A 26,483-nucleotide genomic window follows, 5' to 3' on the forward strand; every position below is an offset into this window, starting at 1 on the left:
AATAGCTGCAGATGTTCAGAGGAAGGATGCAGAGGGCGGTCATTTCAGGAGGTATAGTTCTGTCATTGTGTTTAAAGGAGTAGTTCAGCTCGGAATTAAAATCCGAGGCAGTTTCCGCAACAGTAATTTGGAACCTCCACCTTTGCGAACTACCTAATGGTTTCAATATTACACATCCTGTATGTCTTTCTAAAATTTTAAAGGATGCTTTTTAAAAATATTCTATATTTGTTGAAAATGTCTAAAGAGAAACCTCAAATGTATGAGAGAATGATAAAAATATGTAAGAATTCCATACATAGGTGAAGTAGGGGAAATTCTTACTTTAGAACAGATATTTAAAAACCATCAGTCAAAAGTTCCTCAAAAATGTTTCAAAGCCCCTATTTATGGATGGAGAAAGGCTCCTACTTGCAGAAACCAAAGATGATGCTGACTGCCTTTGGCAATGAACGGCCCACTTCAATGATCAAGGAGGATGGGTCTGATTTATGTCAAAGTTAAGTTTGGGAAAGAAACGGTCTCTCTCTCTCAGGGAAAGACAAATATTTTAAAGATATGTGATTCATACAGTAAATATTAGTACTCAGTCGAGCTACAGAATGGCTGCCAAATGGTCTACAGCTGTTTGAAATAAAGTGCAAAGTTGGCCAGATGGGGATTTAAAAATCATACTACATCATTTATCATTTTCCTCAGCTCATCCAAACACTTTTGAATTCATCCTGTCCTAACTTAGTTATACGCTGTGGTTTGTTATTCTAAGAAAGCTACCATATCCTATCTAAAGATTGCATCTCAGTGGTTAAACTAAAACATATATAATGGCTAAACTAAAACATACGTAGACAGACATCAAATAGCAATTCTACAGAATCCATATCCTGTTCATGTAATCTAGTGATTCACTGAATCATTTTTGAAATGCTCTAAATACCAGCATGTACACATGTTTTTATAAGCTAATAATCTCTAATTGAAATCAGCAGTTCAATATCAATGACTATAATAAACTCAAATAGAAAAAAATTCTAATACAATCTGTCATTTTACTCTTTTACTCTCTGCTCTTTTCCCAAACAATCCATCCAACTCATACAAAAAAGCAAACTCTTATAAATACCATTTAATTCTTTCTTCCTTCCTTCATTTCTGCTTAGGCCCTTAGTTAATCTCCAGTTATAGTTTATTCCAACCAAGCCCTTACAGTAATAATAAGAAAAAAATATAATTCTTACAATTCTGGATTCTATTCAAACACTATAAAAAAAAAGCTAAAGACATTTTTTTTTGGGAGGAGGGGTTGACTTCAAATGTAGTTTTCTTTTCTCATTACAAATTCATATTTATAGAAAATACTTAGAAATAGTTATGTATAAGAAATGACAATTTAACCACAATTCCCTGCCATATCCTTTAGAAATTAATGTTTGCAGCTTCTTTTAATGCTGTTATTATTTAGAACAGTGAAAGGAAGTACATCAGTATTTTATATAGAACTTAGTCTTTAAACACAGTTAAACTTCATCTTGTGTAACTTGCTCAGCATTTTCTTGAATCCAGAACTCAAAGAACTTTAAAAAGTAGTATTCAGAGGATTGAAAATATTATACAATGTGTGAAAAATCTTGCTATTGATTATTTTTGGGGACCATCTGAATCCGTCTAAAAGGTCTACACATTAACAGTTGTAACCTATTTCTGGAATGGTAGGTATCAGAAACAAGCTCCTTTTCTGAAAAAATGGATACAAAATATATCTGTTCATTTATTAAATGAGGATGACGGGCAAGTTTGATGTCATTCAATTACATTTAACAATATATTGAATGTCTGATATGTGCCTGCTGTGGTGTGAGGCACTGAAGCTATAAAATCAAAAAGAGCATTAAAAGTATGCCTCTATTAAGTGCATTTTTTATGTTAAGCACTTTATGTATATTGTGTAATTTTCTCAACAGGAATGTTGCAATGGCATTTATTACCACCATTTTACAGATCAGAAAACACAGAGTAAAATGAGTAATTATTTTCCAGAGAAGAAAATGCAGACCAAAAGGGGTAATTACTTTACCCAGTATCTTACAGCAAGATGGCAGAACCATGGTGTGAATCAAATTGATCTGGTATGAAGGTTCCATGATCATTTACTCAATGATCCTCCTAGCTTCATGAGAACACCCTAGATGCCTTTCCAAGACTCACAACTGCAGGGGTCTGCTCTCTTTTGTCCACAGCTGAAGCCCCAGCTTACAAGGCAGTGCATGGTATGTAGTAGGTGCTCATGAAATATTCATAATTGAGGGGATAGTCCCTAGTTTCAGGGTTTTCCTTCTGTGAGTCAGTCTAAGCACGAATGCTCATGAAAAAGTACTAAATTGAATCTTCTGTTTTAAAATAAACATCACTGGAAATAGATAATTTGATACATTGATATGCAACCCACCAACCTCACACATCTTTGCCGACGATACCTAAAGCACAACCGATGTGAATGAATTTTTTATTCAAATTCTCTCCCTACCAATATCATGGAAACTTTCAAGAGAAATGTCTGTTCCTGCTGTCTATGAGCATAGGTTATTTCTACATGAGTACTACGTATGTTTATGCCGGCATGCGATAATCCCATTTATGTACAAAGCATTCTACCTGAATTTAAGAAGTCAAATATGCTCACCATTTCACGTAATAATTTTAATTGCTCAGCTTTTTATGAATGTAAAATTTTCTTTCATTCTACAGTTTATGAAATGGACAATAAAGGATGTTTCCCACATCCTTTATGTCTAATTTTAACAAATTTGGAAAACGTATGATGTTTATAAGGAAATGAACAAGATGAACACATGTGTGAATGTTATAGTGCAACGGGATTTTAGTTAACCTTAAGTACTATTGACGTAAAACCCAAATTTTATCATAAGATAAGGGGGAGGAAAGAAAAACCCAGTACCATCTCAGTAGTGGGTGTGTGAGCACCAATGAGGAGTAAATGATTTGATTCTGTGGGCTCAGAGGGTTTGTCAGCTGCCTCGTAAGTATAATTCTGGCTCTTCATATCCCTGCTGCTTCTAATTTAGCAGGACAGGCTCATAATTGAAGCAAATTAACTATTTACACTTGCCACTTCTACCAGGGGAAGAGGACACAGCAGCGGGAAAGAATGAGTAGGAAATTACATTCTTCCCACTTGTGTCAGATCTCTCCTTATATAAACACATTAACAGTAATTTCGTGAGGCGTCAAACATAGGAATAAATACTGAGGGATAAAATAATGAGGTGTTGCTATTGAGTGAACTGCTATGGCTAATATCCTTGAATATGAATTATGCATCCTGAAAGAAGGCATATGTTATAGTATTCAAACATTTCCCTGCAAGTGATATCTGCTCATTAGGCTCTGGATCTCGAGGTAAATCTACTCTCCTCCTCCATCGACGACGTGGCCAGCTAGCAGTTACAAAAATACACTCCCTGGGCTCCGTGGGCTGCGGTTCGACTGTACCAAACCCTGACCGGGCCTTCCACTCCATTTTTAGCCTAACAGCATATTTATTTAGTTCTTTGGCTGGAGCTTTAAAGCCATTTAATGTAATGTAAACAAGAACATTTTGTTTGTAATTTGCTAAATGTATTACAGCCCGACTGTGTCTCCAATTAGGAACTTAAGGTTCATTTAGTAATTTACATCTGGTTCTGATTTAAGGTGACTTTCCTTTTCCACTTAAGAGCTGACTTTCCATAGCTAAAAAGGACCCCAGAACCCTTTATAGCTCTTTGGACCAATCCTTTCTGCTTGAAAGCTGGGCAGACTCTTTAATTTAGTAGAATTTCATTTGTTCTCTATTGTCACCGTGGACCTAGATACTGGACTTCGATGACCAGAATCAGAGAATTCAGAAATAACGGGGGTAGACAGAAAATTTAGCTGGAACCTCATAAAAAAAGATGCCGAGGATTGCTGACACTCAGGAGTGCTGATATAAAGGGTGTGATATTGTCGCGTTATTGTTTTCCTCCCTCTGTAGGTTCCAGTCGGTGAAAGATAAGTAGAAAAGACCAACATCCCAGCAATACTTATGCTTTATTTCCCCCTCTCCATCTGGTGCCTTTTAAACAACTTAGTATGCTTCTGAAATGGGCTCTCCATTGTCTTACGAATCATTAGCATTTAAAACCTCCGGTTGGGATCCCAAACACAATTCTGCTCCCATTCCGGATTCAGCACCATCTTCCAAAGTATTAAAATGGAGAGATCTCTGATATGTGAAGTTTGTTCAGTGGCTTTGGTAGGAATGATTCATAAGGGAGATTTTGTGTTCCTGGAGGATTTTTATCGCTTCTTTCAGCTTCCTTTAGATTTTTCTTCTTAGAGAGATTCTTCACAGAAACCAAAGTACATATAGTTTCTCACTCACCATAGATTCTGAAAATAAAGATCTGCCCTCTGCAGTGGCTTCTTATTCCCGCCTATCCTCCACAATGAGGAAGCATGTGATATAAACACACAGCAGCTCTATTAGTCATGTTCCCTCTGGCTGGTAAGAAAACATGCAATTGTAATCTCACTAATAGCTGTTTTTCCTTAAATATTGTAATTTTCTGAGCCCCTAATAAGTCATCAATAATTTTGTCCATTTTTTCCCAGTTTGTGTTTATTTTGAAGCTGTTCATAATTGTGGGCTATTATGACAACAGGATTTTTGAACAATTTGATGCATGAAATCCTAGCCTTCTACTCAAACCAGCTGTCTGCACAATGCCACTAGCATCACGTTCTGTAACATGCACATTTGTCCTAAATTTTGAAGTTTAATGGTCCGCCGCTAATCTACTCTCGCAACATTCCTTTAAAAATACATAGCAGTATGTGTACTCCCCAATTTGAATATTAAATGAGAGTAAAATACAATTAATTTAAGTTTGAAACAGAGATATTACATTATGTTGGCACAATGAGTCAACATAAAGGGAAAGAACAGGTGGTGATACACCATAATAACACTTTTGGATATTTTGCTGAAATTCTCTTGATGCCCAAATGTGCATTCTAGGCGAGCATGTTCTCTTTGCTGGCAATTCTTGCAAATTCTAAGAGAAGGGCTGCCATATAGCAGCAAAGCAGTGGCCCATCTGATGCAAGATGCTCCCTTTTGTAAGCATGCCATCTGATTTCATTCATTAGACCCCCTCTCTGCTTGTCCCTGAGATGGGCCTGCATCCTATGGGTATCATACATCATATGTCTTTTTAACAACTGGAATTGATTATGAAGTTGCTTTATAATACCCAATGAGTTATGGAGTCAACTACTATATAATTTCATCCTTTATTTATAAAACAAATGCTCTGGACCCCCGCCCCCCGCCCCCCACAACTATTTTCATTAAGAGACAACACAAAGATAGACTCATTGGAAATAAAATTCAGAAGAGAAGAAGGAAAACATTTTGTTATTGCATATATATAAATTAAAAACCTTAAACATCACATCATAATCATGACTGTGCCTCCCTTAGAAAGGCTTAGCCCAATTTTGAAAGGCAGAATGGGAAAATGGGAGTAATTTCCCTTTTTAACGTGAAAGTTGAAAACAATAAATGTCATATTCTCTGGATCTGTCAATACCTTATATGGCCAGATAAAAAGAAAGTGGAATATTATCTTAATATTCCCCTCTTGCTGTAATAAAAATAAAAGACCTTATTATAATAGAATTAGTGAGTAAAACCTACAGGTTTATATTTGCTGCCTTGAGAAATCACCTCACTTTCATCATAAGCACTTTATTCTTTTCCACCAGAAACGTGGGTACAAGTACTGACTTTTCATATTGATAATGTAAAGGACCATTTGTGGGCTACGGAAAACCTTTGTAGACCTCCGCCTTTTAAAACCACTAGTCTTAAAACCACATGAGTTCCTCTGGTGAATGTGGGAAATAATTTGGAAAAGTTACTTAAGGTCAGGAAAATAGATAAAAAGGAGTCAGATGGCTGGTAGTATAGGCAACTGATGTTTCTTGAAATAAAACTTTTGACAAAGTAGAAGTTAAGGGAGCTCAAATGAGCTATGGAACAACACTCCCAGCTCAGCTGCTGAGTCTGGGGCAGGGGAGGAGGCTGAGTCTTCAGAAGGGAGCTGTGTGTGTCCTCTGATGAGCAGGAGTTGCTGCACAGAGTCCCTAAGGAGGGCAGTCACTTTCTGGATGTCTCCTCTGGGACATGTTATCACACAAAGTAAAAGAGTTGATAGCATTGAAGCCTAGTGCTAAGAATACACACAGGGGTTATCCAAGCAGAGAGAGAGGCATCATGGGCCGAGCAGGGAGGCATAGTGGTGACAGAATCCAGAGAACGAGGTGGGGTTGGGATTCCTGGTGGACGTGCGCTGAGTTTCGCAATCAGCAATGTTCTATGGGCGGAGGGATGAAGTTACTGTACAATTGCACTGTGAATGGCCAGCACCACTTGGGAACCACACCTCAGCATTGGGACTGTGAGAGCAAATGGGTCCGAGTTAGGATCAAAACCAGTTCTAAAATCCTGAAACAATTACAGCATTTTCAATAGAGTCATAAAACACAATGTCAAATCCTCTCTTAATAGTGAGATGGGAATTTTAATCAGGTGGGCAGAGAAGGCTTCGGGGATGTATTTTCCATCCTTGAAGACGACTCTTGTGACATGGTGCTCCATGTGATAGGCCTATGCTTTCCTATGAAGCCATTTCCTGAGGCTGGCAATCTTGAAAAGGGTATAAGAAAACATGTAGAGATTTCTGATTGCTAAAGACAGCTTTGGCTTACAGAAAAAGGGGGGTTGGGGAGAATTGGGGGGGGGTTGGGGAGAATTAGGAGGGGGCAGGTTCTACGTTTCTTTAGCAACTGGTTTTACCATTACAACTATAATTGATTTTGTAGAATTTGTTAGAAAAGAACTGTAAGTTGAGTGAAAAGTTCTAGTCATAGTAATTCTATGCACCAGCCAGGTAATCTTAAGACATATCATTGAAGGGAATTGAGACTGTCTTGTTTTCTGCCATATCTCCAGTGTCTAGAACAGTGCCTGGGACACACAGTAAAGGCTCAGCAAATATTTGTTGAATGAATAAGTGAATGAATTTAACTATCTGGCCCATTTCATAATCTGCAAAAGTTGGACAGAAGTATCTATAAGTATTGAGTAGAACAAATGAGCTAGATCATATAAAAATGGTCTTAAAAGTATAAAACACTATATATGTTATAGATGTTTATCTATATCTACAATATATAGGTACTTCTGGATGCATATAGGTTTGAGATTTTCTGTTTCTCACATACTTCTCTGGACCTGATAAGGAGAGGTAAAAGTCTCAAGAATCAAATATGAAAGTAATACATCATTAATGCAATTCAGTATTCTGCAACAGCTAAAGCTGCCTATAGCTAATTGTTTCAATGATTATACTTTAATGATAACGCTAATATAATTTCTTCTCTGTGACAAAGAAATTTTAGAAGGTGACAGTGGCTATCTAGTCCCTGGTTTAGAAATATGAGATCGGTGTTGCTTCTTTGTTGAGGTGGGCTATATCTATGTGCTAAACTCTTGTTCTCGCTCCATGATTTCCAAGATGCTTTGGGCCGAGATGTAAAGTGTCTCATGTAGCCCTCCCTAAGCATGGACCTCAGTCCCATCACGACAATCCTTGAGAGAAGGAAATAAATAGGCATCTGGTCCTATTTAACACAGCAGAGAAATACGGCATATGTGGGATTGAATAACACACACTGATAGCCCTTAAATTTGAGGTTCATTTAAAAAAGAGCAAAGGGGTTTTGATGACAAAAGGGTAAATAGTAAGTGCTAAACAGAGGTGTGGACAGTTTTCAAAATGCTTTTAGTATTTTTTTAGTCTTTATGATCACATTGGCAGCATTAAGGAATGATGTAATCCTGGCTGGGGTATGTAAAAGTCCTTCCAAAAGTAACTACACTATATAAACTTTAAAACAAAGGAACTAACATTGCTATTTATAGAGGAGTAATAAAAGAGTATAAAATTCTGTGAAAGTCTCCTGAAGTCTGGTTCTGATAGGCAACATTCTTAGCGTTAGTTCTAGTATCTGAATTCACCCAGTCCTCACAAGCCATTTCTTTAGAGCGGATACACTTTTTCAAATCATGCTGATTCCCACTTTATTTTACATCTTTCTTACCTGTTTTTGCTCTTCTCCTAAACCATCCCACATTGAAGCCACAATTTTGGAAACTTCACCAAAGGTAGCATTTGGATTTTGGCCCTTGATGGCGGCCTGAGTATCACGAAAGAACAGCGCATAGGCAGACACAGGCTTCTGGGGCTCATTGGGGTCCTTCTTCTTCTTCTTTTTGGGGGTTTTTGGTTTTTTCCCCATGTCAGAGGCAGGTCGCTTCTCTCCGCCATTGACCTGAAATAAAAGTAAAATCAGAATTACAGAGGAACTTAGAAAATTTGGGGACAAATCATGTTGTTGTTCTCTTTTGAGACTTACACAGATATTCATACAGATCACACAAACACACATAGACATTTCAAAGAGACATTGGGTTTTGTCGTTGTTGCTATTTCTCAGATGAAACTTCATATTTCATATATTTCTCGTATTCATCCCTCTTCTGCCTAATTTACACAGCTTTAAAATAATATGATTGATTCTTTTTATAATATTGTTATACTATTAAATATTACCCCTTCACTCTCTTTGCTTTTCCTTTCTCTCTTTCAGGAAGCTGAATGACAAGCAGCATTATAACTGTGACAGCTGCAAATTCCTCTGGCAGTAACTTTAGTATATGAATAATCTTAGTTGTTTTCTTCTGGGAAGTTTATCCTTTTCTTTCTAATTATGAACCATGGTGGGTAACATGTCCAATAAATAAAGTTGAGTGGCTTTTGATGTTGCACTTAGGCCTATATGATGCTTCTGGGAAAACTTAGCAATGCTCATGGTTTAGAGAATGACATAATTTGGACCCTGAATCAGTGCTGTCCAACAGAACTTTCTGCAATGAGGGGGAAGTTCTACAGTCTGCACAATTAGGTATAGTAGTGGCCACTGCCACAGGTAACTAATGAGCATGTAAAATGCAGCTAACATGAATAAGAAATGATATTTTACATTTTATTTAATTTTAATTGCTTTAAATTTAAATAGCTACATGTGGCTCGTGGCTACCATATTGGAGAGTAAATCTCTGGAAACTATATTCTAAAATCTAGATATTTCTAAAACAATTTTATACTCAATTGAAAAATAGATTCTATTTTCTCATTGGCCTCATTTCTTCTACTGCAAACCAGTCGCAGTGCCATTTTGTGATGTTCTTTAAAACTTTCAAATACTATTCAAATGTTAATTATAACATGGTAGAAGCTTCAAAAAAATTCACTGAATGAATGGAAAGAAATGACCTTAATACTGATTTGTGATGCCATATGGTCACAGTTTAAAAGATATGCCTAAGAACCAAAAAGACAGGAAAATGGCTAAGTGAATTGTCTTTTGTAAGAAAGCTATTTAAGAGATTATCATTTTAAAGTTGTCTATCGAAGCAGATCAAACAACCCCATGGAGACAGGGTGCTCTGAACTGAACTGACAAGCTAACATAAATTAACGCTAGAAGATAACTTCCCCAGGATGGATCTGAGAGGTGAGCCTGTCAGAGGGCTAGCAGGCCCTGACCTGAGTTGATACTGGGCAAACCTGTATAATAGCTCTTCACTAAACATGTAGGCAAATATGATCTATAAGAGTGATTCTCAAATATGGCTGCACATTAGAATCATCTAGGAAACTTTTAAATAATACCCAGGTGTCCAAACTGTTTTTACTCTATACTGATTAAATCAGAATGACTAGGAGTCTGGGACACTGGCCTTAGTCTATTTCTCCAACTGGCATTTAAATACTTAAGAGATAGAACAAACAAGCTAACTTTCCCTTTGCCCTAAGGCTACTTATAGCCATATCTTTCTTCACTTTACAACCAAATTCTACCAGGCGGTTGTCATGCTGGCTGTACGCAGCTTCTGCAATTCACTTCAGTGTGCTTTCCCATCACTATGCTCTCAGTAAGGTCACCAAGGGCCACATAAATCTAACGGACTTTTTAGATTTCCCCTGACTTGATTTTTCACTGTGAGTGCCTTCCCTTCTAAGGATTCCATTTCCCCTCATAGCACATGTTAAACTTGTACTCATACAATAATGTATGTAATTAAATCTTCTTCAGTTCCACAGTGTAAGCATCATGAGGAGAGGTCCACTTCTAGTTTTGCTGACTAGGAGTTAATCATGGTTCCTGACACATAGTAAGTGCTTAACATTTGTTATAATAATAATAATAATAAAAATAATAACAAAATAATAATACAGTTCAAAGAATGAATGAATCCAAACACAAATGGTTTCTGTTCAGGAACTCAAGGCTAACTAATTTACCTGAGTACTTTAGGACAATAAGAGAATATGTGGGAAGACAGAAAATATGGATGGATTTTTAAAAAGTGTTTGACTTGTTAATAGTAATTTCTCTGGGTTATAAACCTGTTTTTAGGATTTCCTTCTTTATATTTTTTGTAATTTCCAAATTTTGTAAACATGACCATTCCTATAGTCATAGCAATAAAATGTTTACTAAGAAAAAAAATAAAGAGTCAAGAAAGTCCACAATGAGGAAAATTAAAAACAGAGTGATCATGTTATGAGGTCGCATTTCACCAAGAATTGGGAATATTTAGAAACAGAGACCGAAGTGTAAGGAAATGAATGCTTCTCCATAGGGTACACTTAGCTAGACTCATTTTAAATTATACTTAAAAAATTGATGATCTGACACATTGAAATCTCCATGATTGCAGATTATATGAATCTTTTGGAAAATAATCAAATATCATTCATAAAAATAAATTTCCTATGATGCAATGTAAATATTCTTATTAAAAGATTTCCACAAATTATTTAGTTTCCCTCCTCCATTGTCCAGAATTGTGTTTGAACTGTGGACCTTCATGGTTCTTTTCTTTTTAAATTGGTATTTGGACAGTAGGGTGCAAGTTTTAGATCCACTGGATGTATGATGCCTGGCTGTAACAGAAAGGAGGACAGTTATCCTTTTGTGTTCGATGGACAACATGGCCCTACTTTCTAGGGATGACCCAAGGCGGCAGGAGAACCTGTTACTGCCAGTTAGAAGCTCTTAGTATCAAGTGCATGAAAACCACAAATTATCATTTAGAGGCAATGTATAGCAATCACGTAGGAAACTCTAAATAATTCCATGCAACCAAGCAATTCAGTTCATTGTCTAGAGGCTTTCCCTATGTTCCTGATTTGTCCTGTAGGGTTAGCCAGATGCAGTCTTTTTCAATCTCAGGGTTTCATTTAGTGGAAGCAGCAGTTTATGACTTCTGCCTCCACATTTCCAAGGCTCAGGAGATACCATTTACGCGTTTTGGAGCATAACCCTGGAGCTTCAACTGTATCTCTGGTTGAGCACCTGAGAGACACTGAGCTGTGGAGCTGGGGCGTCATCCCCCATTACGACCAGACTACCAGCCAGTCTCATAACATTACATCAGCTTTGCCTTTGCCGTGCCTGAAAGTGAGAGCGTATTGATATGCCTTCCTTTTAAGTACTCATGTGAACCTCAGTTTTAATGATCTGCCATGCAAGAAAACTAGCAACTGAGAAGACCAATCTAAAGAGTACACATAAAATATTAATTTCCCAAGATTCACCGCCTTTCCATCTGTAATTAAACCAGATCACTAAAACTATATTTTTGGATCATAATATTCTGACCACTTATAGAATTGCCCTCATAGAAATGAACTATGATTTAAGACAATGCCCTTTTATGAAAGGCTGATATAAGAGGAGAACATAAAAACTATGTATGAAAGATTCTTATTTAAAAAAAGAAAACGCTTTGAAGGGACTCGTTTATTATGTGGCTCAATGTTCCCTGTATAAAACCTTGCTGGGTTTGTACAGTACCTTCGCTTTCATTTTAGGATGCACTGTAAGGGAATGATCACTCCCTGTTGTGCTTTGGCGTCTGCCGTACCCATGTGCCTGGATGGTGCCAAGCCATGGGTAAAGCTGCCTGCCGCGGGACCACTGGGCATCACCTCCTAATCTGTGGGGGTCTAATTTTTATTTTGCATTTTTTCTTGTCTTTAGGAGGGTACAGGAGTAAGCTGCTATTTCAGGTTTTGTATAATAAACTGAGACTTTGTAAGGCCTACTTTCTGGAGGTAGTTCCATCACATATTTGAAAAATACACGGTCATTGTTTATATGTAAGCCTTCCCTGAAGAAAAAAATGTTGCTGTAATTGAGATTCACATTACATGCCAGTAATGAATTGTGTAACAAAAATCTGTTTTTTTTTTTTTTTGACCACTAAATATTTGGAATGAACATAGTGATGATGAATATGATTATGATGGAAAAATTAGCCAAATGGATTTGTAATATGTCTCTGGACTTTAATTTTAAGTATTGTCTGGATCCTGAGTTCTTACTTAGATGAATGAAAGTTTATAATTTCATGTCCTAATTGTCTAAGAGGCCCCGACTTCTAAAGTCTAGAGCAGCACTGTCTCACAGAATTCTCTGAAAAGATGGAAATGTTCTCTGCACTGTTTGAAAGCATAGCCACTAGCCACATGTGGTTATAGGGCACATTTGGTTACTGCTGCTGAGGAATTAAATTTTTATTTAATTTTAATTAGTTAGAATTAAATGTACACAGGCATCCATGACTAGTGGCTACTGTACTGGATAGTATGGCACTGTGTATTGGGCATTGTTCTAGAGTACACTATTTTTAAAGTTACTAGGGTTCTAAGACTGGAGAGTTAAATTTAATTCCAACATCATCATCTTTAGAATAAAGATGAAACCATGTAATGCAAAAATATAAATCTCACAATGACAAGCACATGGAAAGTAAGGACAAGCTCCTGTGAAGCTTGCCATCCTCACAGCATCACTCTGGTATCATAAGTGCAGTGGATCATCACACATTCCCACTCCTTTATCCTACAGTGTGGGGCTGAGGCTTAGAATTACAAGACACAGGACATTTAAGACACATATAAAAGTTGTATGAAAATTACACCAACTAAGAACATGGCTGCATTGAAGCCCAAATTATAATCCTGATCACCCATAGACTTATTTCCTATCCTATCCAATTAAAGCATTAATGATTAAATAAATACATATATAAATACATAAAAAATATACTCTCAGGTAAGCTTCACACAGAAGCGTGTGTTTAATGTAACTTACTTGGAAACATACATTTATTTCTAAAACCCCTACAGGTATCCTTAGGTTTTTTGTAATCCACCTCCTCTCATGTCTTACTGCTTAATTACAGTGATGTATTTACTTATTTATCACAAGAAAACAATAATTTTTCACTTTAAAAAAGCATGTGTTAATGGTATGGCTTAGATAATGCCTGTTAAGAATACAGAGCACAGGAGTTAAGACTCTCAAGGAAAGAGAATCACTGATGTTGAAATGTCCCTGGAGAAGTTAGAAATGTCTATAAGCATATTTAAAATAAACTGCCGCGGTCCCACAGCCTGTAATGGAGCTGGGAGAGCTGTTTAATGCACACTATCTTGCAGTAATCGCTGTAGTTTAAAATAGATTTTAATCAAGCACCATCTGCATAATAGGCTGAACAAACAACACAGAACTCTACTTATAACTCTTATCATATAAAGTAAATATTATAAAATCTTCGCCATGAAAACAGGGCATATCACAGCACTTTTTGTGATGGTATTGTTTCTGTAAGTGAAAAATTTTGCTACTTAAATTCATTCTCTTTTCTTTCTAAACAATGCCACCTAAAAGCCGCTTATGAGAATAATTTCAAATAAACTTGGAAAGTAAGTCATCTAGTTACTGTGAAATCAGCAAGGCTGTACTACTTCTTTCATTTTACAATCAGGCTTATTATTATCATTAATAATAATGGTACATTCAATGACTCAAAACATCAACTACAGAAAAAAATATATAAAATGCTATACTTTTGAAATGATTCATAAGTATGAGGCATTGTATCTGTATCATAGTTTGTAAAGCAAATCCATTTTTAAAAATCCTTGATTCTGTCAAACATAGCTGAGTATTGTTTTAGGACAAGTTAGGCTAAGACATTCGGAAGCCTTATGTAGGATGAAAAAATTGGGCTACTGTCTGGAAAAATCACTTTAAAGTGAGGAAGAGTCAATTGTAATTATATACATCTATTTGTTATATTTATGAATTTTGTTGGATTCATTTGGCCTTTTCTAACTTTGCCTGTCTGTGCCATTAGGTTTACTTCTTGCTGTTTTGGATAGAGGGTTTTTCCTGCCTTAAAAGAATGCACCAGCTGTTGAGACACGGTTCCACTGAATAAAATGCCAGGTGTCTATGTTTAGCCTCACTTTATTTTTATTCCATGAATTAATCAAATATGCTCATTTACCTAGGGTATAAATCACCTAACAACATACACACCTTGAAAATACTGTCCTAGTATAATTTAGTTACTTAAATGAATTTTAGGAACAATTATCTGAAATTGAGTACTAACTAGCTGTTTGACTGAATTTTATTATTTTCCCCAGAACTACTTTGTTATGTTCAGGCTTAACCAATGGGATACTTTAAATTTGATAAATGAAGAATATATATTTTTTCTATTGCTGGGAAATAAAGGCTTCTTTAAAAATATCATACATATTATAGCATGAGGAGTGTTGAACAATTGTATAATAAACACGGTTCAATGTGCAAAACACCAGACTTCGAAGCCTCAATCTTAAGTTTTGTGTCTTATTGCTAGATAATTTGACTTGACATTTGGTGCTAACACTGCTTGATTTCACTTAATGTTTATAAAAACCTGTCTGCTTATCATTTTTATTTGGTTTCAGGAATCTTCTTGCCTTCAGAACAGTGGTAAACAAAAAGTAGTTTTTTAAAAAAAGAAAAGTCTAGTGACTTGTCCTATTTGTTTTAAGGAAAACAACAACAACAGCAACACTTCTCGTTCACTCCAGAATGGCAAAGCACATGCATTGAGAAACTAGCTAATTAGTAAGAAACTCTTAAAAACAAACTTTTTAAGTGAAAGCAGGAACCCAGATAAGTAAGCAAAGTACTGAAGACAGATTTTATCTTGAAGATAGTTGTTGAATTTGGTGAAATTGAGTCAAAGGCATAGTAGATAGAAGATAAAACTCATTGCTGGCTGAAAGTGGGGTATGAAAAAGAGAGCTTCTGTTAAAGTCAGAATGGAAAAGAATTAGACTCTCAGAACAAAAGAGAAATAAAATGATTTCTCTTACATGTGTCTTCTTAAGACCTGAAAGGATAATACTAAATGGAGAGGGGGGAAATGTCTTTTGTGATAATTCACAAACAGCATTTTTAAGGATTTAACCCTGAATTCATGCTACTTGGATAATTTTTAAAAAGTGTAAGGCAAGAGTTGCTCTAGATTGTAAGGGTCCAAGATACTTGGTAGAAGCAAACACAAATCATCTTTAGAGGAATCCACTTTCAAACCAGGTCTATCTAGCAGAAGTCTCCTAAAGTTCTCATCAACATCAGCTCTTATTCCAAAAGCAAAAAAGCAAAATGAAACAAGGTATTAAGACCAAAAACCCCAGCAACTACAGACACTAGAATCAGACCCCAAACAACTTCACGTATTGAAAGTAGCAAATGCTTAAAGGAACAAAAGAGGTTAAGTATATGGATCAAGAGCAAACAACTAAAGAAAAGTCCAAACAAATCTGAGAAACAGATAAAACTAGAAATATAAAATAACTGTAATTAAAGCCTCAATAGATCAGCTTTAGTTTCAGACCTAATATTGCTGAAAAGAGAATTATGAACTATGAAATTGATATAAATAAATTAATCAGAATGTAATACAGAGGGGCAAGAAAATGGATAATATAAAAGAATCATGAAGGACAGGGAAAAGCATAGCATATCTTATCAGAATTACAGCATAAGAAGGGAACAAGAATAGGGTAGAGGAAATATCTGAAAAACAATAATGGCTGAAAATTTCCCAGAACTGATGAAAAACAGAAATATTTAATTTCAGGATAAATTTAAAGAAACCCACAGACATCATGGTGAACCCGAAGGACACCAAAGGCAAGAGAAGATCTTAAAATTGGTTAGAGTAAGGGAAGATTACTTTCAAAGGAAAGACAGTGATGTAATAGAATTCTCAAAAGCGATAATCAAAATCAGGATTCAATGAAGTAATATAATACCTTCATAATAATTGAAGAGAATCACTGTCAATCTAAAATTCTATACTTAGTGAAAGTACTTTTCAAGGTAATTATGGTCCCAATAGATCCTCACGAAAGAAAAATTTAAAGGCATAGGGAAAATAATGGGAATAAATCTAAAGGAAAAAATACACTAAAATAATAAAAACAATGTTTCTTGAAGTTTGTTTATTCAGTGACAGAAATTAAATTATCATTAAAATAAACAACAGCAATAACTGTCCTAGTATAAATTGGAAGGAGAGTGTTTGGAGTCAAAGTTAATGTTAGAAGAGTAAAGATACTGAACAGTGTTAGACTTTTATGTGTTTGTGTGCCAGGGGTAGCTACTAAATAGACAGAAAGAGTATACAATTTCCAACCTTAAAATGGGAAATTATGGAATGAGAAAAATAAAACCATCTTAAAGAGGTTAAGAAAGAGAAAAAGAAACATAGAACATGTGGGAAAAATAGAACACAATATACTTAAATGGCGAAATAAACTCAAATATTTTAGTACTTAAGTTAATGTAAATGAAGTCAGTTTCATTTAAAAGTAAAAGATTATCTAACCAAGTGCAATTTACAAGAGACATATATAAAACTTAAGGCTACTTTAAGCAGAAGGGTTGAAAGTAAAAGAATGGAAATATATAAATTGTGATTCTTAGCCCATAATTCCCTTAAAGGGAAAACTGTGCTAAAAATATAGTCGTAATGCCAGATACTTTAAGTGTCTTAAAGTGTGTGTTGTATTACAAGTACTGGATTATAGGCTTAGAACAACAAGCTACTCACGTTTATATTTCTTTGATGTTTTATTGTATGTCTAGTTTATGACTTTAGGCTGTCAACACAGCTCCATAGCAATCAGAACCATGGGTAGTGTTTATAAGGTGATAATTTACTTTATTGATGTATTTACAGTATATCTCTGTTAACACGAACTTATTTCATTTAATTGTTCAACTAGATTTACTGGAATTAATATGTAATTATTAAGGGAGCACAGAGTGTTAAGAGGGAAGCTTTAAAGGCTTTTTCTGGTGCGAGACTAAATATTCTTTTTTAATTCTCTTGTTAGAAATGATTTAAATGATCCTTTTGACTTAATGCTATTTCACACTTAACTGGAGAGGTTGCTATAAATCCTGCTCACATATATTAAAAAAATAAAAACAAAACACCTCAGTTTAATCTTTAACTGTAACGAAGAATACTCGAGCATTTTTATCACAGGATTTTTTTAGTGATTTAATAAATATAACTTGAACAAATGGGTAGGAGGATCTCCAATTAAGAGGGTTGAACAGTGTGTAGAGGTAGAATGGGAGGATAGATTTACTTAAGATGGAAAATACAGTTCTACTAAACATAAACTAGAATATTTGTAGAGACAAAGAGTCATTTTGATGAGGGCATTCTTGAGAAATCCATCCCTAAGCCTTCACAAACAGCTAATCAGGAATATACCACTATAGAATATAAGTTCTATTATACACCGCTTATACAATCATTAATAGTGAGCTATAAATTATTCTTCCATGTGCATGTGGAATGGTTGGATAGGTTACTCAATGGCAAAATTTCACGCCAGTCTGGAAGCTCATAGCATACAATTCATGCCTCAGCAAAATTATAAGATATGGACCTTGTGGGTTAACAGGAAATGGCAGAATCTGTGAATGCTAATTCTATGAATTTCTGGTTTCTATTCAGTCTTCTACTTATATAAGTTGAAGAGTGTGAAAATGCTATTGTAAGTAAGAATAATCTTGCATAAACTTTACTGTCAGAAGATGCTACTAATTTCGCATTAAACGTCTCAAAATTCTAGCAAGGAATACTTATAAAGATATAATCCAGATGCACAAATATTCTTTACCATGAGTAGAATATAATTTTCTCCTTGTAATATAGTATATATCATCTATGTTTAGGAAATTATCTTGAATTATCCATATCTAATCCAATATCTAAATCATGGCCACACAAAGTTCTTGATGTTCACGTTTGGATCCAGGTGCTCACTGGCTATTGGATACCATTTGAATAATACCTATTTTCTTAAGAAAATTATTTTGTCCCCCAAATGATCAGTTAAAGGTCAGGCTTTCTCTAGCCCAATACATTATTTATGTAATATCAATAATGTCTCCTCCTGCCTTTTTATCTTATGTAATTTATTTATTATGTAATATCAATAATGTCTCCTCCTGCCTTTTTACCTTGCTCAGTGAGAGACTGGCTCACTGACAACAGGGAGAGACCGTGAGAGTGGACGAGATCAGCACAGGTGATGATGTTTAGTCGTGCAGCTGCTTTAAAATGTACCTGGGCTTTGTATTAAGGTAGCGCACATGGAAATGTCTGCATAAAAGAAGAAGTTTATACTCACAGACATCTAGAAACAGGAGGCGTGGCGTGCCATGTAGGGTTGTTTAGGAAGCATAGATAGGAAGAGGGCAGAACATGGACCAGAGCCTTTATTGGGGTTTTTGTGGGATGGATGGGCAAGGCAGGGCACGTATTCTGAGTAAGCTTTGGATTGGATAGTTCGAACAATGTCAGTGGGCTCTAGGCTACAGAGGTGGTACCTGGTCTTGGGGTGACTTAGGGCAGGGGAATTATTGGCTTGGCGTGAGAGTTTGATAAAAGAGACAGCTGGGCGTGTGGACTCTGGATTGGTTGGTTGTTGACCAAGGTGCTTACAGGGAAGTCATTCACTGTCTCTAGGAATTAGCTAGGTCTGGAGAGGGGTAGTCTTTCCAAAATTAAGGCTCCAAATGCCAGAGCATCAAGAATAGTAAACATAATAAAATATATTCAATATAGCAGGCTTGTCTTTGTCATCAGGCTAAATAAATCTATGAGTCACTATTTACCTTGATCTTTAAAAAATTAGTGTAGCTGCTAGAAAGTTAACCATATACACTAGATCAGAATCCCATAGTGTTGCCTTTGGTGGCATGTTGACAAGTTTAATTTTCCAAAAACGAAATTCTCACAAAAGTGAAAAGAATCAAAGGACTGTCACAAGTGACAATTCATTAGTAATATTTTTAAAAAGAGGAGGAATTAGAAGTACTCACATAAATGTGGGCTTTTTTTATAGTAACTAGGCACAAGAGTCCTCACTGGGACAAATCTGGAAGATACCTGACTGATAAGCAAGGCAATAAAGAGATAATTTGGGGTTTTTGAGTGAAAATGTGCTTGGTTTTGGAACAGTCATTTAGAAAAGCTGCCACAGATACTTTAAAGAACTACCTTCTGCAGGTAATTTTCCAATCTAAGGATATTTAAGACCTGTCTTCCTATACAGATAACTTAATGTGACAGACAGACATGGGGTTAACAAAAGGTAAGCAATGAAACACTCAGGTTTTTTTATTCTGAAAGGCAGTCATCTAATATCCCTGCCCCTTACTTTCCTCATCTTCTGGTTGGGTCAGATGGTCTCAAAGGTTTCATCTAACACACACACACACACACACACACACACACACACACACACACACACACACACAGCGCTATCCTTGGGATGTTGCCTTCTTAAAATAAAACTGTTAAATTGAAAGTGATATTTTTGAAGGAGTGGTGAATTCAGCCTGATTTTGGATGTCGAGTCCTACAAGAATTATTCTCCCTTACTGGTTATGCAGACCCTATATTTTGGGGGTGCAACTTACTTTTATGCTTAATACATCTGCATTAAAAGGATTTATTAGAGACTTAAAAATGTAATTGGACAAGCAGGTGATTCAATTTGTTCAGTTTATACCCCATGCTTCATTAAAAAAGTATGTCCCCCACCAATGTTTCTTAATTTAGATAATATAAACTTGCACTCACCACACGTCAAGGAAGGTGTCAAATGATACTTATTTTTAGGCAATAAACATTTTCCTGTATGTCCTAGAAATAACCTAGTTCTACCTTAGATGTTTCATCGCCTTCATCTTCATGTACCGAACTGGATGGAGAAGGAGTTGCAGACTTGCTTCCAGGTGGAGATGGTGAGTTGTGGGGGACACTGCTTCCTCCCATATTCAATCCAAGCTGAGCACTTAGCTGGGACTGGTTGATGGTGGTCAACTGGCCATGCTGCATCATTCCTGGCTGCTGCCTGATATCTGCAGGCTGACCCCTTGGTCTCATGGCTGCCATCTGAGGATGGGAGCTATATTGAGTTCCTTCTGGGTTCCGTATATCTTGCATCTACAAAAAAATTGAATAAAAATAATATATTTAAAACATGTTTCTGAAAAAAATTTTTAAATGTCCTTAGACTTTAAAAATTCTGTAGGATGATGCCCTGCTAAATTATATATATACATTTCCACTCCCTCCTCAACACCTCTCCAGAGTTGAATAATCCTAACAGTATATAAAGGTGCTATTACTAAAAGAATAGAATTTGAGAATTAGATCAACATCACATTTCATTACTCAAGAGCTGATGAATTATATTTACAGTCCATCTTTACTAATGAAACATAAACTTATCATTAATAGATATTTATGGTATAAGTTTCAAAATATTGATGCTTACTAGAGTGTCAGAATTACATAATTATTAGAGATTACAGCATTCATGGCAATTCAGAAAACCCTATTTCTTTTATTCTGATTATTTAAGAGAGGTTCTGGGAGTGGTTCTCAGTTTAAATCTACACAGGTGAGTATTGGCCAAAATGATCTACTAACTTCCAGACTCGGAACACTTACAGGCTGGTATTAACAAATTGATTAATTGACTATTGAAGTGATTTGATGGCATCGTCAGATTGGAAAGTGAAGCTCTAAAGTTGCAAGGTCACCATATTAATCCATTATGCTATCTGGGTCACTGCTTCTTAGCCTTAATGAGACTCACTCTTGTAATTCAAGCAATGAATTTCGTCTCTGCAAGGATTAGAATTAAAAGCATTGGAGGATGAAGCTCTTAACGTATCTAGAGGTCAAATCTGCTGTACAAAAGGAGTATGGTGGATTTCACTTAATGTTTCTCTGGCATTTTCAAACTTAAAATAATGGGGACTATTTTGCGGTACTTATAGGAGCAGCACAGTTTTTCACTGTGAGGGGGCTTGGTGATTTCATGCAGTTCTTGGTTTATCAAACAAGAGAAAAAAGGAGAAAAAAAGAAAAAAGAAAGGCAGGGAAGGGATATGTGGTTAAAGTCACATTTACAACTGAAAAAATAAAATTAATAACATCTTTCTCGGTTTTGTTAAAAAAAAAAAATCCCACATGGTGTCAGAATGCCTAGTAATTACCTGTCTGCAAATGTTATCATGACATGGAAATACTGTAAAGGTCAATTAAGTAACTTAGTCATAGGCTTTTTTTTTTTCTTTTGGTAATAAAATTATTTTCTACCAAAGCTCTCTAGTCACTTTACTAGCCTCGTCAGTTCCATCTGAAACTGAAGTCGTGACTGAGGCAGAGTCTGCCTGTGCTTTAGGTTTACCGTCTTCACCGTGGGGTCTCTTATGAGTCACCTCTTCACGTCTTTCTAGCTCTTACCACTGCTTCGTCTTCATCTTCAGTTGTAGGCATCCTAGAATTTGGCTCTTCTTGGCTTGGGCTTACGCTGGCCCATGGTTTTGTACCTGCTGCTTTCCTGGTCAAAATCAACATTTTTCTCCATAGTTTAAACTAAATTCCTCCAACCCTTCAAGAGTAACTCATAGTTCTCATTTTTATGAAGTCTCTAATTAAGTAGTTATTACTATTCTATGACATATGATAGAGCTTCAAAGACCCTTAGTGACATTTTCACAGTCTATAGAAGGGGAACTCTAGGGGCAGGCCATAGTACTGCCTTGTGGAATGTCTGTAAAGAAAATATATAATAAATATAAATGAATAAATGAACGAATAAAGCCCAGAGTGGTTAAATGACCTCCTCAAGACAGAGTTAAAATCTACATCTCTCAATTCTTTGATACTTCCTACTATATTAAGCAGCTGATTCCACATTTTCTGTATCCCACAGAGTTACAACTAAAGATAATCAAAAACACCTCGTCAAATGTTGTCCACCCAAATTGATTGTTTTTATCTATTGCCTCCACTCACCTTTTGTTCCTTCTTAGCTGTTCATATAACTTCTATAATCTGATCCTCCATGTGAAATAACACTAGCTTTCACGGACATCCTGAAAGTTGTGTTACTGACAGAGGGTACCATAAACATCAGGACCAACTTTTGCAAATACATAGAAGAGGCAGTATATACTAAGTATCTTTTCAGGGCTACTCTCCAAAGTGTTGAAGGGGTATTTTATTAATGTCCTACTGTGTTTTTTTCTTAGACTCTTAGCATGTAGATCAGTTCTCTCATTGTGGGCACAGAGTAATGGATGCTCAAATGGGCCCTGTCCTATACAGGGCAGCCTCCTCTCCCAGTTGCACCAAATACAGCACTTAGGTGCATGTTTAAACATGTATGTTTATAGGAGGTCACTTATTTATAGTCTAATAAATTAAAAATGTTTATTAACAAAAACATACTTTAAATTATCTTTCAAAAAGCATTTAGTTATTTGATATATTGATTTCTTCTTCATGTAAATCCCAAGTTACAAAGCATTTTTTGAGCAGTTTGTAATTGATCTGTTTGGTGCTCACTCTTTAATCTCACTCTTTCAGAAATATCATGGTTTTAACATGATACTGCAGAGGACGATTTTTAAATTGACTTACATACAGTTTCCAGATTTATGACCACAACTAAGGGTCTTCAAAAGTCTAAAGCAATCTCACTTTATAGCACCTATCTCTTCTACCATTTTCTAATCATTTTTATTGTTTTCTCATGTTAATTAGTGTTATGAGCAGGAAAATTTGTATTCCCACCTTTGTACTATTAGTAGAAGGAGGTGAGCATGGCTAAAGAGTGTTAAAGAATCAGTTTGGGTAGGGACAATGAAGTACTCAACAGAGTACCTCTTTTTCAACAAACTCATCATTAGTTCAAAATATCATGTCACCAGTGGTGTTAGGCCACATGGATAGCAGCTTTAACACCAAATCAAAGAATAATTTTCTTGTCTGGAGGGTGGCCAGCACACGTTAGAGAGTATACTTCTCTCTTAGCTCTCAGACGCACTTAGAAATAGTCAAATCTTAACACCCATGGTCGCATCTCTGACTTAGGAGGACTATTTCCATTTTACTTTGCTTTCAGAGGAGTCAATTCAGTATTAATCACTGCCTAATGGATAATATGCAGAAAATCGAACTGGATGGAGTCTCATTGCTGATTAATAATAATTAGTTAGCTCATGAAGGTAAGCGAATGTTTTGATTATTGGCTTCCTTCTAGAAAGATATTGATTGATTACAAGTCTTAACGTCAAATACAAAACCTCAACTTACAAAATATTATTTCCTACTCATCTCCAAAATTTTTAACGTATTGTGAATAATTCACTTAAATCATGCTTAATGACATCCGCTGTTTCGTCTGATTCTTCTCGGCTCCTCTACTGACTTCTCTTCTTCCTACAATCTCCACCCCCAAATGATTCCCTAACATCCTATTTCTAGGTCATATTTCTTCCACCTGGCTAAAATTCACTGTGGTTTTGTTAATGGAGAATATCCGAAATTAAAATGGACAGTTCTGGCCCAAATTCCAGGTCTCGACTCTGCAACCACCTGCCAGACATCACGACTTAGCCATCACCCTGCTAGAAACAAGAACAAAGTTTTCTTTCTCAAATCTGTTTTGTACTATGTGCCCAATTTCTGTTGATGACACCTTCATCCTCCCCATCACCTCTACTCAAAATGTTCTAGTAATTTTTGATTCTGTCCTTTTCTATCAAACTCTTGTGAGTCTCACTGAGTCTATTTTAAAATACCTCTTCCATCTGCCTTTCCTTTTATTCCCACACTCATTCACGTATATCAGGCCTTTATTACTTCTTCACTTGCAATAGCTACTTAACTAAAAAGAATCTCTTCTCATCTACCCGGAAGAGTCCCGCAAAATTAATCTTCATGAGCTATGGGCTCAAAAACTTCCCAAGGATATCCACCTACCAAATTGAATCCAATCTCTTCAGCATGCCATTCTATGGTCCAAGTAAACCTTATTCCTTATAACTATTCTACACACAGTTTCTTGTTCAGGCAAACTCAATTAATTTCTATTCTTTGCCTATGTCTCTCTACCCCTTGGATGTGCGTCACTGTCCATGCTGTTATGTTCACATTCATTTTCCGAGTATTTGCTGTCTGAAATTCTAAAAATCAGTAAAAAGAAACCATACTTTGCTCAGTGATTTGTGGTTCGTATAGTATTTTTACCTGCTGAGACTTATAATTCCCCTTTGAGGCAACCTGTAGGAATGACTGTTTTGCACAAGTTCATCAAGGATGAAGAGGTTAAATGATCTCACATCTCTCTCCTAACAGAAATTAAAGCGGAAATGAAATATGCTTATTTTATATGTTTGTGTTCTTTTCACGACTCCACGATGCCATTACCACATTCACATATCCACACCCTAAATACATTTTAAAGTCAAGTTCAAAAGTCAGCTCATCTACAAAGCTTCAAGAACTCTTTTATTCTGAACGGCCCAAACATTTTGTTTGTACTTTCTCTATGGGATACCACTTTCAAATTTCTCTGTCTAATGTGTATGAACCTTCTAGACAGTAATCTTGATTAGTACACAACTAATTAAGTTGGGTATTTCAAGCATTCAAAAATATTTGCTGAGTCAGAATATAAATGAATAAATAAATGCTACAAGTATAAACTAACTGTAACCAGTTTGATTTTTCTTTTTTCCTGTGAACTTTGTTTAGTGTTGGTCACAAGATGAAAAGAAAATTTGAATAATGACTGTCTCCCTTTGTGGCAGAAACCTTGAACTGGACCCTCTGACATTCATTATATGTTTGTTCTGAGGAATAGACCTCTATTTAGCTTTCTCGCCAAAAAGCTATATGTGGCCATGTGACCATGTTTTGGCTAATACAATGCAAGTAAAAGTGTTGTGTGGTACTTCTAGAAATCTCTCAAAAGGAAAGGGCTCACCTTCCTTTGTTCTTTTCTGCTGGCGAAAATGTGAGATTGATGGTGGGAGCTTGGGAAAATGTCTTGGACCAAGAGGCATCACCCTTAGGACACTGGAGGCCTGAGAAAGAGGTGCTTGTGTGTCTGATTATCATGGAGCCACCAGTCCCTGGACAATCTGCTTACTGTGGGAATCTTTAATGAAAAAGGGAAGTACATGCTTATCTTTTTTACAGTCATTATCATTACGAGTTTATTATATGCAGCTGAACCTAATCTTAATGGATATACCCTAACCGATTACAAACTCAAAAAAGCAGAAATAGAATCTATTTTGTTGACCATCGTAGCCCTAGCACAGATCTTGGCATATCGTAGGCACTAAACACACATTTCTTGAGTCACACTGAATAGATGTGTAGGCCAAGCACAATGAGGATTGATGATGCTGGCTTCACATACATAGTGTTATAAATCCTTGATCTCTTGTGAACTGCATTTGCTAAATTCTCAGGAATCAAATGTCTCAAAGGTATATTCTATTGTGTGTATTTCTCATTTCGTTCTTTTCAAGCTCAGTGAATTTTACTTTTTCTTAGCAAAAAGTCCTGCATGTCGCTGGCATTTTAGCTTTGAATGGCTCTTAATATGTTCCTCTCCATTGGGAAACACAATTTATTGAAAATGAATACTAGATTTTACTTTTTTTTTTAGAAAACCAAAACTGTTTCCTTAAATTTTACAGATTGCTATTGAGGACTAATATTGTTCTATAATTACGAGAACTAAAAATGTCAATTAAAATAATGGAGGAGGATTATGATGATGAAGAAAAGATTTCATTTGAGTTCCTTCAAAACCTTATTCCAATTAATGGAAATAAAAGCTCAATTAAAATCAGTTAGGAAACCAAAGCAGATGTCACATACTTTGCCTCATGACCTTGTAATGCACGGCTTGATGCTAATGCCATGTTCCTTTCTCCCCTCGCCCGGTCACTTATAGCGATAAGAACTCCAGGTTGGAGAGAGCCCTCACGTGGGAGACCCCAGGGGCACTATCTAATACATATTTCAGCATGTGTTTGCCCTT

At 36.0% G+C, this 26,483-nt stretch overlaps 1 protein-coding gene across 1 annotated transcript in view; it reads right to left on the bottom strand.

Moving 5' to 3' along the window:
• Positions 1-26,483, bottom strand: part of TOX (thymocyte selection associated high mobility group box) — a 136,801-nt gene that overhangs the window by 24,131 nt on the left and 86,187 nt on the right. Inside the window, exons 3-4 of the mRNA XM_006923986.1 lie at positions 20,288-20,569; positions 8,209-8,439 (exon numbers count right to left, since the gene is read on the bottom strand). Of these exons, the coding sequence (XP_006924048.1) occupies positions 8,209-8,439; positions 20,288-20,569 (513 nt within the window). The remainder of the gene's footprint in view (positions 1-8,208; positions 8,440-20,287; positions 20,570-26,483) is intronic.

The sequence above is a fragment of the Pteropus alecto genome, unplaced genomic scaffold (genome assembly GCF_000325575.1).
Source record: "Pteropus alecto unplaced genomic scaffold, ASM32557v1 scaffold87, whole genome shotgun sequence".
Lineage (NCBI taxonomy): Eukaryota > Metazoa > Chordata > Mammalia > Chiroptera > Pteropodidae > Pteropus > Pteropus alecto.